At 39.6% G+C, this 13,646-nt stretch overlaps 1 protein-coding gene across 2 annotated transcripts; it reads right to left on the reverse strand.

Moving 5' to 3' along the window:
- Window positions 1–337: 337 nt before the first annotated feature.
- Window positions 338–10,534, reverse strand: ywhaz (tyrosine 3-monooxygenase/tryptophan 5-monooxygenase activation protein, zeta polypeptide). 2 transcript variants are annotated; one of them, XM_030411999.1, is made up of 6 exons: window positions 10,380–10,534; window positions 7,612–7,922; window positions 3,312–3,438; window positions 2,590–2,750; window positions 1,909–2,004; window positions 338–1,714 (listed from the first exon to the last, which is right to left on the reverse strand). In XM_030411999.1, exons 2-6 carry the CDS (start codon window positions 7,906–7,908, stop codon window positions 1,652–1,654), a joined length of 744 nt encoding a protein of 247 aa, XP_030267859.1. In that variant the 5' UTR covers window positions 7,909–7,922; window positions 10,380–10,534; the 3' UTR covers window positions 338–1,651. The 2 variants fall into 2 exon arrangements, with proteins under 2 accessions (XP_030267859.1, XP_030267860.1); XM_030412000.1 differs by lacking the exon at window positions 10,380–10,534 and adding an exon at window positions 9,682–10,272.
- Window positions 10,535–13,646: the final 3,112 nt, after the last annotated feature.

Below are 13,646 nucleotides of genomic sequence, written 5' to 3' on the forward strand. Positions count from 1 at the left end.
TTTTCCAATTAATTTGTTTATCAGCAGTCTATACTCCGACAATCAAAAATGCTGTTTATCAGATCCGATAATTTAGTTTACCTCTAGTATACATATGCGCAAATATAGATTGGGTCATCTATAATGAGATCATTGAAAGTCCAATGTTGTGCCACTTCAATGTGACAACCCTCATATTTAGGCTTTAACATGGACACATTCTCCAATCACTGAGGATGTCAAAGTAAAACAGTGGCAGACTGAGCTGATGAACCAACACGGATACTCAAGAATTCATATATCGTCAACATGTTATTTCACATGTGGAGAGAGAAAACACACGTTGAGGACAGCACAGTTGATTTCAATGTTTTAATTCCACTTACATGAAACCACATAACCAAATGACGTACTCCGAGTGTAACTTCTGAATCCTGCATCCCATCTTTTTGAAACCAATACACTGTAATAAGAAGAAACCAGCACTACTTTGTAACTACTAAATGGCTGTAACGTAGCTTTCTACCAAGTTAATTTAACAAGTGTATATTTAGCATTGTCCTAGCTTGTTGTTTCACAATGTTCTTTCAAGGAAGGTATAAGTTACTGTAAACCACCCTGGCTGACGATAAACCCTTAGCAAAACTTGCCAGTTTTAAAGACACAGCTAACCCTCACACCAGACTACTGAGAACCACATGCATTCCAGGAGTCAAAAAGGAATAAAATACAAAAAAAAAAGAAAATACAAAAAACACCTGAATAGAAAAGAGTAGAAAGCCATGTAAAAGCACGTGGCAAAAGTATCCTCTCTACTGCCTAAAGATAAAATATCAAAAAGTTACAGTATCAAGCCATTTTGTCAAGTTGTTCACTTTATCGTAGGCTGTCCATACCTTGTCGTGTGTTATGGGAAATTGCAGGAAATTATAGCCTACACATTTCACTGAGAGTGAAACGATGTCAGTAAAATGGAATGTAATCCTCTCAACCAAAGTTTAACCACCATTTTCGCAAAGTGGCCATTTGTACAGAAAACCTCTCCTATGCCCGAAAGCACATAGAACCCACTGAGACATGGCACATGGTATCATTGCTAAAAACACAACCTGCTGCACCAGACACTGAGCAATATGGTTACAGATCTTTACCAGATTAAATTCTGCCATCCATACGCTCACGGCTATTACCAGGTGAGATGAATGGCTGGGACCATTTTTAAGGTTTTACGTGCTTCAAAGTGTCTGAAAGACTGCAAATGTTGAGTTCAAGTAAAAACACAAACATTATCAAAATGACATTAAGAGGTTTTTTGTTTGCCGTTTTTGTTCGCTACAGTGATCAAGGTTAAAGAGCATGGGGCTAATTTAGATGTAAAGAAGGGATTTCAACGGGGCTAAACTACGGACAAAAAACAAAACAAAAAAACTGGTTCGACACAATGAGTGTAATGTTAAACAAAAAGTTCTATTCCATTATCTTCTCTGTGGAGGTGCTCTTACAATTAACACGCACACACTTCAATGTATCTGCACACACAAACTGTACTTTACACATTGTGAGTGGGGTGTACACATACATATCTGTGCATGTATGTGCAAACACATCCAGACAAACAACTTAGGCTGGTGAGAGGTAAAAATTTTGCGTTTTTGTTTTCTGGTGTGCGGTGCTACTCGGCTGGCTGCTGTTCCGAATCCTCTCCGTCAGCCTGGCATGAATCTGAAGTCCACAGCTGCAAATAAAGCAAGGAATACTGGGATTAGTACACACCAACAAGCACAGGAAAACCCCTTAACATCTAAAATATTTAGTTGAGTCTGACAAGTGATGCGGAACTCAACAAAACCAGAATAGAGAGAAGAGAGAACAGTGAGTGGGAATAGAACACACGGCCGATGCGCTGGGAGATGAAGATGAGACACTCACTGTCAGATTGTCACGGAGCAGCTGCATGATCAAGGTGCTGTCTTTGTAGGAGTCACACTTGATACTATCCAGTTCGGTAATGGCGTCATCAAAGGCCTGGAGGAGAGATGTTAGAGTTAGGTCTTAAGGTGGATTAGAAACAGCAGAAAGAACCACAGAAAGATACTGCCTAAACTGGTATCAGCATCAGTCATTGACACCAAAGTGTCAATGACTGCAATTCAAAAGGACAACACCACACATTACAAAACTTGGTAATAGAGAGATTAAAGAAATAATTTGGGGAAATATGTTAAAAAATGTCTTGCCAAGAATTAGGCAAAAAGAACATGGATAGCTAGACTGGACAAGATCACTCTACAGCCTCCTTTTTTGCGTATTTCTCAACATGACAAGTCAAAATGCCAGTTGTGAAATCAGCCAGTTCATTCAATCATTCAAGTTCTTGAATTGAATTGTTGGGTACAGGTACTGAGGCAGGAGCAGTTTCCCTCATAAAATACATCATTTACATCTCTGCTTTCAAGTAAACTTATTTGATGAGGACCAGCAGACCTAGATCAACCATCATTATATAATACTCTTCACCAGATTAATCTTTGAGAAGACAAAAAACTTTGATTTGACAAATCAAATGGAATCAGAAATAAGACAATAATCTGAGAAGAGAATGGTTCTTACTTTCTTGGCCAGCTCACAGGCTTCTTTAGGATTGTTGGCAATCTCATAGTGGAAGACAGAGTAGTTAAGAGCGAGGCCTAGGCGGATGGGATGTGTAGACGGCATCTCTTCCTTGCAGAGTTCATAGGCCTTCTCGTAGGCTTTTTGTGAGCAATCAACTTCTACGCACAGAAGAACAGACCAATCAGGAAGCAGATATTTCAAATGGTAAAACCAAGATTTTTCAAAGGTATGTCCACATTACTGCTCTGAATAGGAGTACACTCCACTGTGCACCACCTGTGTGTATATGATGTTGCATGTTACTACTTCTTTCAGGAAATCACAAACAGCATTCGCAATATTAACACATTAAGAATACAAAACATCCTGCCCACATACGGTTTAAATCCTTTTAGAGTGAGACACAAACTCGTAGAGCTGCAGTTAACCTTCAAGAGTCTGGAAGTGCAGCTGCAGGCTACCGGAATGCTAGCCGTGTCTTTGAAGTGTTTTCATTGATTGTGGCTATCCAATTAAAACTATCCAAGCAAAAGGTTGCAAACCACCTTTATTTGCCATGGAGATAAAATGAGTGCACCATTTCCAATGGCAGCAATTCCCAAACTGTGGCCCATGTACTACCAGTGGTACTCATGCTGCCACCTGGTGGTACACAAAAGTTACACACGCACACACACACACACACACACACACAAAATATGTTATCTGCTTAAACTTACCAGCTTTACATTTGTCCTCAGAGGCCACCTCAGCCTTATAGCGGTAGTAGTCTCCCATCATCTTCATGTAAAAGACTTGGCTCTCCTTCTTTTTGGCTTTGGGGATCAGATGCTTTTCGAGCAGTTCCTGCAAGGGAAAGTGTGCAAACATTAACGAAACTAACAAGCTTTATATGAATCAAATTTAAGAGAGGGGGACAACAACATATGAACTACAAAACTTTGATAGTAGAACACATTTGTTTAGAAAATTGACACAGACCCCATGTAGACTGCAGGATCCTCATTTATAAACGTTGCATATACATATGAGAAGGTGTAAGACACTTATGAGTTAACTTTAGGATTTATAAAAAACAAACTTGACAAGAGAATACATGGTCCTCCATTATAACGCTGACCCATGCATAGGCACATAACCCGGAGAAATGAGAAACGCTACAAACGATTGAAATTGATACCTTTGTGTAAAATACATCTAACTACTACCGCTAACATGTTATATAAGGAGTTACTTTACAAAATTGAATAAAAGCCATCATTAAAAATGAACAAACACCTGTTTAATTGCCATATACACACACAAACACATGATTTAGGATAATACAAACTAAGATATGTGTTTCTGCCAAAATGTCATATATTAATTAATAAATACCTGTATGTTATGTTATTTATTTTCGTAAATAAGAAAAGGTGCAGCAGAGGACAAATTCAGTTTAAACTGATGCAGATATGGGTCTTCTTGCAACTCTAACTCACTGACCAGTAGAGGTTTGGTGGAGATGTTGGGGCTTGACGCACTAAGCTTGTGTGCTTTAATGTGTATGGTTGACTCCATTTTAAAAAGGGAACCCAAGTCATCCAGTACATCTTTCACATCTGTGTCCCTCTCAGGAGGGATTCTCCGCTGATTCCTGCCAGTTTCTCATCTACTTCTTTTTCATTTCTGCGCCAGAGGCATTCACTGCATCAATCACATGTTGTTACTAAATGAGGTTGATACTCTGAAATCGACACAGGACATACGCACTGTTATGAATCTGAATATTTGTGTGTACGCACTTTTAGTGATTCATCCATACACCAACTTCAGACATGAAATTAATTTAGAAATGAGGGCACAGGTCTCTGTCGGGTGTGTCTGGGGGCATGTGGGTAAGGAACAGGCAGTGCAGGGCAGGCTGCGTGTACCGTGTGCATAGTGTGTATGTACACTCTTGAGTCGTAGAATAAAGTGGCAGCAATAAACAAAAACACCAGTGATGTAAAACGTCAATTTCAAAGTGGACATATTAACAAAAGGCTCCACCATCATTAATGCCATGTACGTTGTCCCGATCAGTAACAAGATTCCAAACTGAAGCACTTCTTGATTTTGTGGCCCCTACTGGCCAGTTAAGAGGAGCGAGGAGTCAGTAGTCATTGAAATAGATAGTAAAAATTGTGAGTCACCAAGAGGTGCAGATAGTCATAAATCTGCACAGAAAATATTAGGCTGATGAGGAGTGGGCACATTAGTACAGAATAGACAGGGACACATGATCCCCTCATTCCAGATTTTTGCCTGGCGGAGAATAAAAAAATTAAAATTAAAATGCAGAACCTCACTCTGGAAGTTGTCCTTTTAAGGAGGTATCCAAATACTACTATCTGTACGACATTCAAACATTTGTTGAGGCAGGGATCCTTCATTTAAATAAAGCATCGCTTGCCTACAGGGTGGAAAGATTTCTAACATGAAGCTTTAGCCTGTCTCATCGACATATGAATGCTCATGCACACCAAGACATAACACAATCAAATCCAATATACTGTGCGTATTTAGTTTTGTACAAAAGTACTTATTTTCCTGCTTACTGGAGTAAACAATGGCACAGATTTTCAGATATTCTCCAAGATGAACTGTGACTAAAACAAAGCATTATTAATTATACTATACTAGCATTATACTCCAGAGTATTTTTCACTTAATGAACTCTAAACAATGCCTGAAAAATCAGGTCCAGACATTGTCTGGAGTTCATATGAGAAATCGATACTATGTTGTATTTGAACACATATAGGCAAGCAGAAATAGTATGAAGCAGCTACACTCAGTGCAACCTCAACGCGCCCACAAGAAAGCCAATAACGTTGCAGAAAGAGAGAAAACAAAATGGAGAGAGAAACAAAGAAGACAGAAACAAAGGTGAAGGAAGCCAGTGTGTGTTCATAAAGGTTGACAATTAAAGCAACACTATGTAATGTTGGCAAACTCTCAAATGCTATTCTGAAGAAAGATAGCTGATATTTCCGTCTCATTCTCATGTTGTCAAATAAACATATTGGTTGGATGATTCTGGAAAAAGACATTTAGACACGTTTCTGTGAGTCACATCTTTTCAAGCAGTTTCTGGACTCCCATAGAAGTTAAAATATTCAGAACCCTTCAGAGCAAGTCACAGAGGTGCACTGCTCGGCATTTGGCCCAACAACTTTGACACAGCGCGTCGCACCAAATGTTGCATGCAGACATTTCTCTGCGCTGGTCAATTCTGCTCCTCCTTTACTTTTTTCTACTCAAACCTAGAGCTGATCTTTAAAATAACCTCATGAGTTTATAAATGTAAAATGTTCATATGCTCATTGATAAGCAAGACATTGCTTTTCCTAGAACAAGGAATTCAAAGGACTTCAATGCACGGAGGAGTTTCTCTGCTGTCCGCAGCCTGTACTGTATGCATGTCTTGTCAAAACACAATCAAAAACAGCAGCGACACTGTTTGATAGATTACAAGTGTGTTTTCTTGCCAAATTCGTTGAACATGTGCCGAGAAAGGATCACAACACATCAGGGTAGGTGGAAGGCAGGCAGCGCTTCAGCAGCTCACCACTACCAGTCCAGATAGCACCAGGTACCAGTGCACTACAGGACATACACCATCAGAGAGTGAGAAGGTGGAAGGAATAGACTACATATTCTGCACCAGCGGATCAGAGCATTTGTGTGTTTTTTTTGTTGTTTTAATTATGTTTAAATATACAGTATTGTTATCTTAAACACATCTGCCACATTGGCCATAAAAAAAAAAAAAACTCTGGTATCAACGTATTGTGTTGATATCGACTGATATAAAAAGGTTTTTGGTTTTAAAGAGCATAATGAAGAAATGGGTTTGATTTATGATTATTAAATTGCATTGTTGTCACTTTAGAGAAAAAAAAGTTTACAGCTGAATATCCTGCCTCCATTTAAAAACTTTGTCACATTGCAAAAAAATCGTTTCATACTGGTCTATGTATTGATTTCTGAATTTTTTACTCCCCAATATTGGTATCTGCATCAGGCCAAAAAATTACATATCATCTGGTCTCTAGAGCTGATACACATCTTTTAGTGCATTTCTACACATGACAGAAATGCACTGAAACAGTACATTTCAAGGGGAGTATAATCATTTAAAATGATCCCAAGCACCTTTTTCAGCATTATGTTCTGTGGAAAAAAAAGACAGAAATGACAAGAAAAAAAAGAAAAGTTCTCATATCAGACAACATATGCCAATATCTATGTCTTTGGCAGTCCAAATTCAACCAACCAATGTAAATTGATCTGGGTCTGAAAGTGTTATTACTGCATATCATACTTCTTTTTCTCTCTCCGTCTCTCCTTTCTTAATACTTTATACAGGGATGACATCATGCACATGGCCTGGAAAAAGTACTGCAATTATAAAAACATCATGTTTGGAAAAACTCAAAAGGAAAGAGCAATAAGTGACCGTGTTTGCAGTTTGGGTACTTTTGTAATGGCAGTCTATGGGGAAAGATGCTCTATGGGCCACAGAGGAACATTGTTGCAGTATCGCAATAGGCCACTGGGTCAAACTAGCCCCAACATATCCAGCCCTCATAATACGTCCATGTCCTGGCCAGGCCACAAGTACCGCAGGCAGGGAATAAATTGTACCATAGCTATATATACACATTGTACAGCTGTCCCTGTAATTATAGTTATCAATGGCGATTTCCACATAACATCATTTGACATTTTAATATCTCCATGGAGTGCTTCCTCTGAAAACTTACTTCTCACATTCTGCCCCTCCCTCCACTGGAGTATTCAGTTTTACTACTTTGAGTTCTCACCCAAAAGAGCCATCTCACCACTAGAATTTTAACTTTGTTGCATATCTCATCGTCTTCCCATTCATCAATCTTGTTTCAAACATTTACGCCATTCTTTTCATGGCCTCTACCTAACTACCTTCCCACCCACCCACCCCATTCACCCCTCTCCACTCTAATCGCTTCTTACCAGTACGCATTGGCAGACATCGTTCAGCTCACTCTCGATCTTTGCCTTGTAATTCTTGGTCAACTCTTTGAGCTTCTCGTTGTCAGCCTTCTGCTCCATGCTGGACAACACCCTCCAGGAGGACCTCTTAGCCCCCACCACGTTCTTGTAGGCAACAGAGAGCAGGTTGCGGTCCTCATTGTCGAGCTCCTCATCACATTCTTCTGTGCATTGCTTCATAAGGCTGGCCATGTCTTCATAGCGCTCAGCCTGCTCCGCCATTTTTGCTTTCTCGATCAGGTCCTCCTTGCTTGCCATGGCTCCTGTGTGCGCTGAGGACGGAAGGAGAGAGGAGAGGGAGTTCAGAGTGGGCCAAACAAAAGAGGACAGGAGAGGGATTAGGAAGACAGACTGGAGAGCATGGGGGGGGGGGTTAGAAACAAGGAGAGAGGAGCAACCTGACTGGGAAGTAGGGTGCTAATCACGTAACTTGAATGACTGAGAACTACGGTCTGTGTAAACGTGTTTGCCGTCCTGCCTAACCTGATTTCTAAAGACACATGGTTTCTGGTATGCATGTAAGCGTACATTTGAAAACACACACACACACACACACACACACACACACACAGAATAAAGTAAAAAAAAAGAAAAGAAAAAGAAAGAGAGTGGTGCCATTTACTTGGAGAATAATACATGGACCAAAAGTCAACTAAACCATTGGTTTCAATCTTTTAAAATGCTTATGAATTTTTCTTTCATTAGTTAATGGCATTTGGGTACGCGCATGCCAGTGTTTCATTTTTGGACTTCAACCAACTTGGCTCATCCGCACTCACAGACTGGCACAGACTTGATTGATACAGGTTACTAAATTCACATGGCATCTTATTCATGAGCAACACAAGAGAAAGTGGTTATATGTGTACAAAGGTTTGACTTTGGAAATTGTCTAGACCTAGGCTGATTCATTTTGAGATGGTATTAGAAAAAAAGAGTACAATTAAACCCTTCCAACATAGTGTGGTAGGAGGGCCATAATATTATTTTCTTAAAATTTAAAACATCAAGTTTCATTATCCATATTATTATTTTAGGTTGTTTAGGCTATTGACAAATGCCACCATTGGTCTGGCCTATTATATGGGCCAATGTTCAGCATTTTCACAATTATTTGTGTGGTTTTGTCTGTCTACAACAAGGAAGATTGCGTATGTAGTGAGTCTTTTTTGTATGATTGCAGATATAATTTTTTTTTCTTATATCGTTATAAGATACATATACACATTATATATAATGCAGTACTGCTCTGATGGAGCATCATTTCTCTGTTGGTGGTCACCACATCATTATCTGATGTCACAAGTAATAGCCGATCAGCACTGAATAGTTTATATTTGCATGCTAAAGTAAGCAAATAAATACCTCAAAATTGTACATTGTACAGTAAATTGTAGTTGGTACATTCAATCACTGGATATTCTCAACTTTGAGAGCATTTTTCCTGTAAATCTATATTGGTTCCAATTATCGGTCATTGGTCTCCTGGATTACTAATGAGCCCTGAGAAAAACCTGATCAGTTGACTATAAAATGTTGTGAAACACTGAAAAATAAGATACCAAAATTTCCAGGTGACCAAGTTGACCTTTTCAAGACAATGAGGGAGGGCTGCATGCAACTTGATTAATTGAATTATTAATTCATCTGAAGATTATTTCATGTATAACAATATCACAGAATGGGGATATAAATTGAATCTATTCAGTCATCCCTGACATGTGACAAAGAAAAGCAGAACATCTCTACATGCCTGAAGCTGAAACCAGTTAACACTCAGCATTTGTCCCTAATACGACATGAATTGCAAAATATCAAAATAGTTGAACATTAATTCACTGCCAGTCGATTACTTGATTAGGCCTTGAAAATAATACAGATAAGTGTGATCAATACAGGTCTTTTGTGATCACACCCATTTCACTAGATTTTTTAAGAACACAATAAAGAAGGGAAAAAAGGGTTAGGGATAACTGAAGAACTGCTGCAGTACATAAACAACAACAAACTAATTCGAAAACGATTGCTTACCAGCTGCCTTGAACAAACGCAGAAGTACCAAAGTTTGAGACTACTTTTCCAAAAATCCCACGATCAGTGAGTCAGTTTTGCCAGCACGCAGACACCTGCACCCTTCTGAGGAATGTCGGACACCCAGTTTCGCGTCACAGGCACACACCTGCCCACCGAGCTCCCACTTTACACGGCGAGAGGGCAAAAACCGTCGAAAAATAGCCTTCCTGTTAGGTTTGGCTTTAATAACTTCGATGTTTGTAGAGGTAAAAGAAAAGAAAAAAAAATGGCGCTGCAGGTGGATAAATATGACACTTGAGACCGAGTGAGTTAACCTGGAATCAGAGGAGCCTAGCTTAGTTCAGTCCGGTCCAGTTAACGCCCTTTTTCGCTTCCCGGAAAACAAACCTGTGCGCTCGATTTAACGAGCACTGAGCGTTATTTTTTAAGCCGTTTTGCTTGAGAAATCTAATTTGAAACACCCGAAAGCTGCCTGCCAAACGCGGGGGGTAAAACAATTAGATGTGTTTGAGTGCAGGAGAGGTTCCCATTCAGTTAACGCCGAACAATGACCGAGCAGCGGCGCATCACTGGTTTCCTCTCGCAGCAGAGGAAGCGACGATTCATGCGAGATTAAAATAGTCCACGGAGCACATTTAAAATCCCCCACACCTAAAGTCCCACTGATTAGAAGTAGTAAATAAATGTGTACTGACCTGTGAGTGTCGTTTCACGACGTTGTTCCTGCTTCCCGGCTGCACAGCTGATGATCTCTCCCGCTCGTCCACGGGGTTTCCCTCCAATCAAAGACACAGCAGCAGGGTCGCAAAGGGACGACTGACGTCACACACGGGTTGCTGGGGCGACCGAATATCTTCCCGGGGCACAATTATTCAATAAACTCAACGAGTGGACACTTTTAGTGATGTATCAAGACGTCCCACTGCATGCATCGCAATCAGACCAATGTCAACTCAAACGGTCGTCTAAATTAAGACAACTATATGTAAAAAATAAAAAATAAAATAAAAATAAAAAATCACTTATTTGTGTCGACAGGGCTTATGGGAGATGTAGTCTAGGAGTTTTAGCTTCGGTATGACGCGAAGGAGTTGAAATTCTATTGGTGAATATAGGAGAAAAAAGTGTTGTCTGTTAAAATGGAGGCAGAGAAATGCATTCTGTATCAAGTAATTATAAAAGAAGTCCTTTATTGAAAGATATTACGGAAAGGGAAGCGGAATCTAACCCGGAAGTGGGGCGTGGCTGACTCGAAGCAGACACCCTTCCCGCCCTGTGCTACCGATACCGTCAGTTTCCCCATGAGATCATTTCACTGATATAATAAGGCGTATTGTTGTGAAATAACGTTAATGTTTTGAAATGTCGGCCACCATTCCCGTTTATCTGGTCTTACAAAAAGATTTATTTATCAGCCCCTATGATACCACACACCAACTTTGGGCATTGAGCTATCCTACAAAATAATTTTAAAAAGCTTTTTCAACGTGAAGTTGTGTGTGAGTACAAAAGTGCAGGCATGTCTCTGGGGTCAACCTCTAAAAGTTGTTGCTTATAAGGACATGAATCATGTGTGTGAAACTCGCTGATTATTGGCAAGTAAGACTAGACGGATGGCAAACACTGTTTTTCATTACTAAATAGAGATAATTACAAAACACCTCCTTGCTCACACAAAAAAAGCAGCATAGGTCCTGGATGCTCCACCTAAGACAGAAAGCATGATTAGCTCCTCCAGCTACAACTTGTTGGGAGAAAAATTGCTCAATAAGCAGGTTTCCAACAGGGTGTGCCTCAGTCCATCGGCTTTCGGGTGGGGCTATGAGTTGTTCTAAAAGCAGGCAAAGGACTTCTGTAGTGAGATTGAGATACTAGTTTCAGGCCTAGACAGAAATAATATTAACATGGCAGTGCTTTATCGTAAAAAAAGACTTGACTTGCTATCATTAAAAGAAAAACTAAGCAAGCAGTCATTCATAATTTGGTGTGAAAATGAATTGTAAATTGGCACATAAAACATATCTATCACCAGCACAATGGGAGCAGTCTCTGCAGTTGTTTCCATCTCTTCAAACTGGAATACGTGCCTGGAAATAGAAGCTCTACAGCTAGTGGGGATCTAATTAATTCCTTCACCTAATTAAGATAACTAATTCATTTTGTGCAAGTGCTCCCCTTTTTTTCCCATGTCAGTCCACACGGACAGGATATGACACGCAAAGGAGATCTAGCAGATGTGTGTTTGTATGAATGACCATGAGTTATGTTTTTTTTTTAAATTTTATTCAAAGTTTACAGATGGGAAGGAAGGCGGTGGAGGAACAATGTTGGCAATGAAAAACGCAGCTATAGCACTGTCTTTATTTTGTGTTATTGTAATTTTGAGGGTTTTTTTCCTCCGGCTCAGTTTCTTTCTGTGGCCTTCTTTAGAAGCTCTATGCATACAAGGCAGGCTTGTAACACCAGTAAATGCAGTGCTGTGGGGTTTTTTGTTTTTTTTCTCATCTTTATGGGAAGACACCACATCTTTTATAGTCAGCGAGTCTGAGCTTAACTGGTGCATGTCATGGCCGGAGAAATGAGACCACAGGAAATGAGTGCGTCTTGTAATGAAAAAGAGTCATAAAGATGGTCGAGTGACTAATGGGTTCAGGCAAGATTCATTGTTTTTGTTAATTAGACACACACAAAGCTGCAGCTTGAGTCACTTCCTGTTGTGAGCTGTGCGGCTGATAGAAGGCTTTTATGGCGGTTAGTATCAGTCCACACCACAGCGCTGATATACAGTGTTCAGTATTTCGTTACGATTTGAATATCCGTTTCAGGTTTGGCAGTGGTGTTCCTGTTGTTGCTCTATTTTCCACATGTCATCCATTCCCCTTTTCAATTTTTGTTAAGTGTGTATGAAAAATACATGCTTTCTGTATCTATTTTTCTGCTGGTGAAGCTCGAGTCAATGTGTTCATTTCACTGTTCAGAACCATTATATAAACATAATTGACACCTGGAAAAGAACAGGCACAAACATTATCAAATTGTTGCTTATGTTGTAGTAATACAGTATATAATGCATCATTTCCTATCAGGGAACATTTTCCTTAGACAGCTGACACCAGGCGTGCAGCAAAACCTCCAAGTGCAGAAAATATAAATGCTTTTATAAACTGTTGTGTTTGATCAATGTGATGTCCCAGTGGAAGATCATTCATTATTAACATGGCCTCCTGTCCTGGGATGATGTCCAAATGAGCTGTCAGTCACTGACGCTTCCCGTCTCTGTTACGGCCAGTTTTTGAGGCTGCTGAGTTGCGAAGTAGAATACAGACTACACAGATATTCATTATCATTACCGCCATAAAAGGAGGTTATGCTTTTGCCCAGGGTTGGTTGGTTAGTCAGCAGGATTTACACAGAAACCATCAACGGATTAACATGAAACTCGGATGGATGACAGGTTTTAGCTGAGAACAAACAATCCCAGAATGTTTTCTCACTTTCTTTAACCATGCAAGATAAGGCAATTTGTTTGATACTTTCATTGGGATTAATGAGTGGATCTTACCTGGAATCTATGAGTAAGCACAATGTAATACAGATACAAATTAAAATCCACATATGTATTAGGGCCTGAGCAATGAAAAGGAATTATCGCTTTCTTTCTTCCTATTCCAAAGTAAATCACTTTTTGGGGCATAAAAATGCTCGATAAAAAAAAAAAAATTCTTGTTCCAAATTGGATTCTGCATGATTGAATGAGACTGTTAGGTGCTGGCAAAGGTATGTGCCATTCTAGTTCATTAATTACTGCAAAATCAAAACTAATATCTGATCCTATCAGGACTTACATATCCATAAAGTGAAAAAAGATGTACTCTGTTAGAAGAGCTGCAGGGAAAAGCAGTACATTTTGAGCTCAGTTGTGAGTAAAAGTAAACGACAAATGTAAGTCCACCAAAACAGAA

The sequence above is a fragment of the Sparus aurata genome, chromosome 3, assembly GCF_900880675.1.
Source record: "Sparus aurata chromosome 3, fSpaAur1.1, whole genome shotgun sequence".
NCBI lineage: Eukaryota > Metazoa > Chordata > Actinopteri > Spariformes > Sparidae > Sparus > Sparus aurata.

Excerpts from the sequence above, each read along its gene's own strand:
- ywhaz (XM_030411999.1), bottom strand. The coding sequence starts at position 7,908 with ATGGCAAGCAAGGAGGACCTGATCGAGAAAGCAAAAATGGCGGAGCAG. Across the intron at positions 2,005-2,589 it reads CCTGTGAGCTGGCCAAGAAA|GCCTTTGATGACGCCATTAC; the intron begins GTAAGAACCATT and ends TCTCTCCTCCAG. Across the intron at positions 1,715-1,908 it reads TGCTCCGTGACAATCTGACA|CTGTGGACTTCAGATTCATG; the intron begins GTGAGTGTCTCA and ends CTTTATTTGCAG.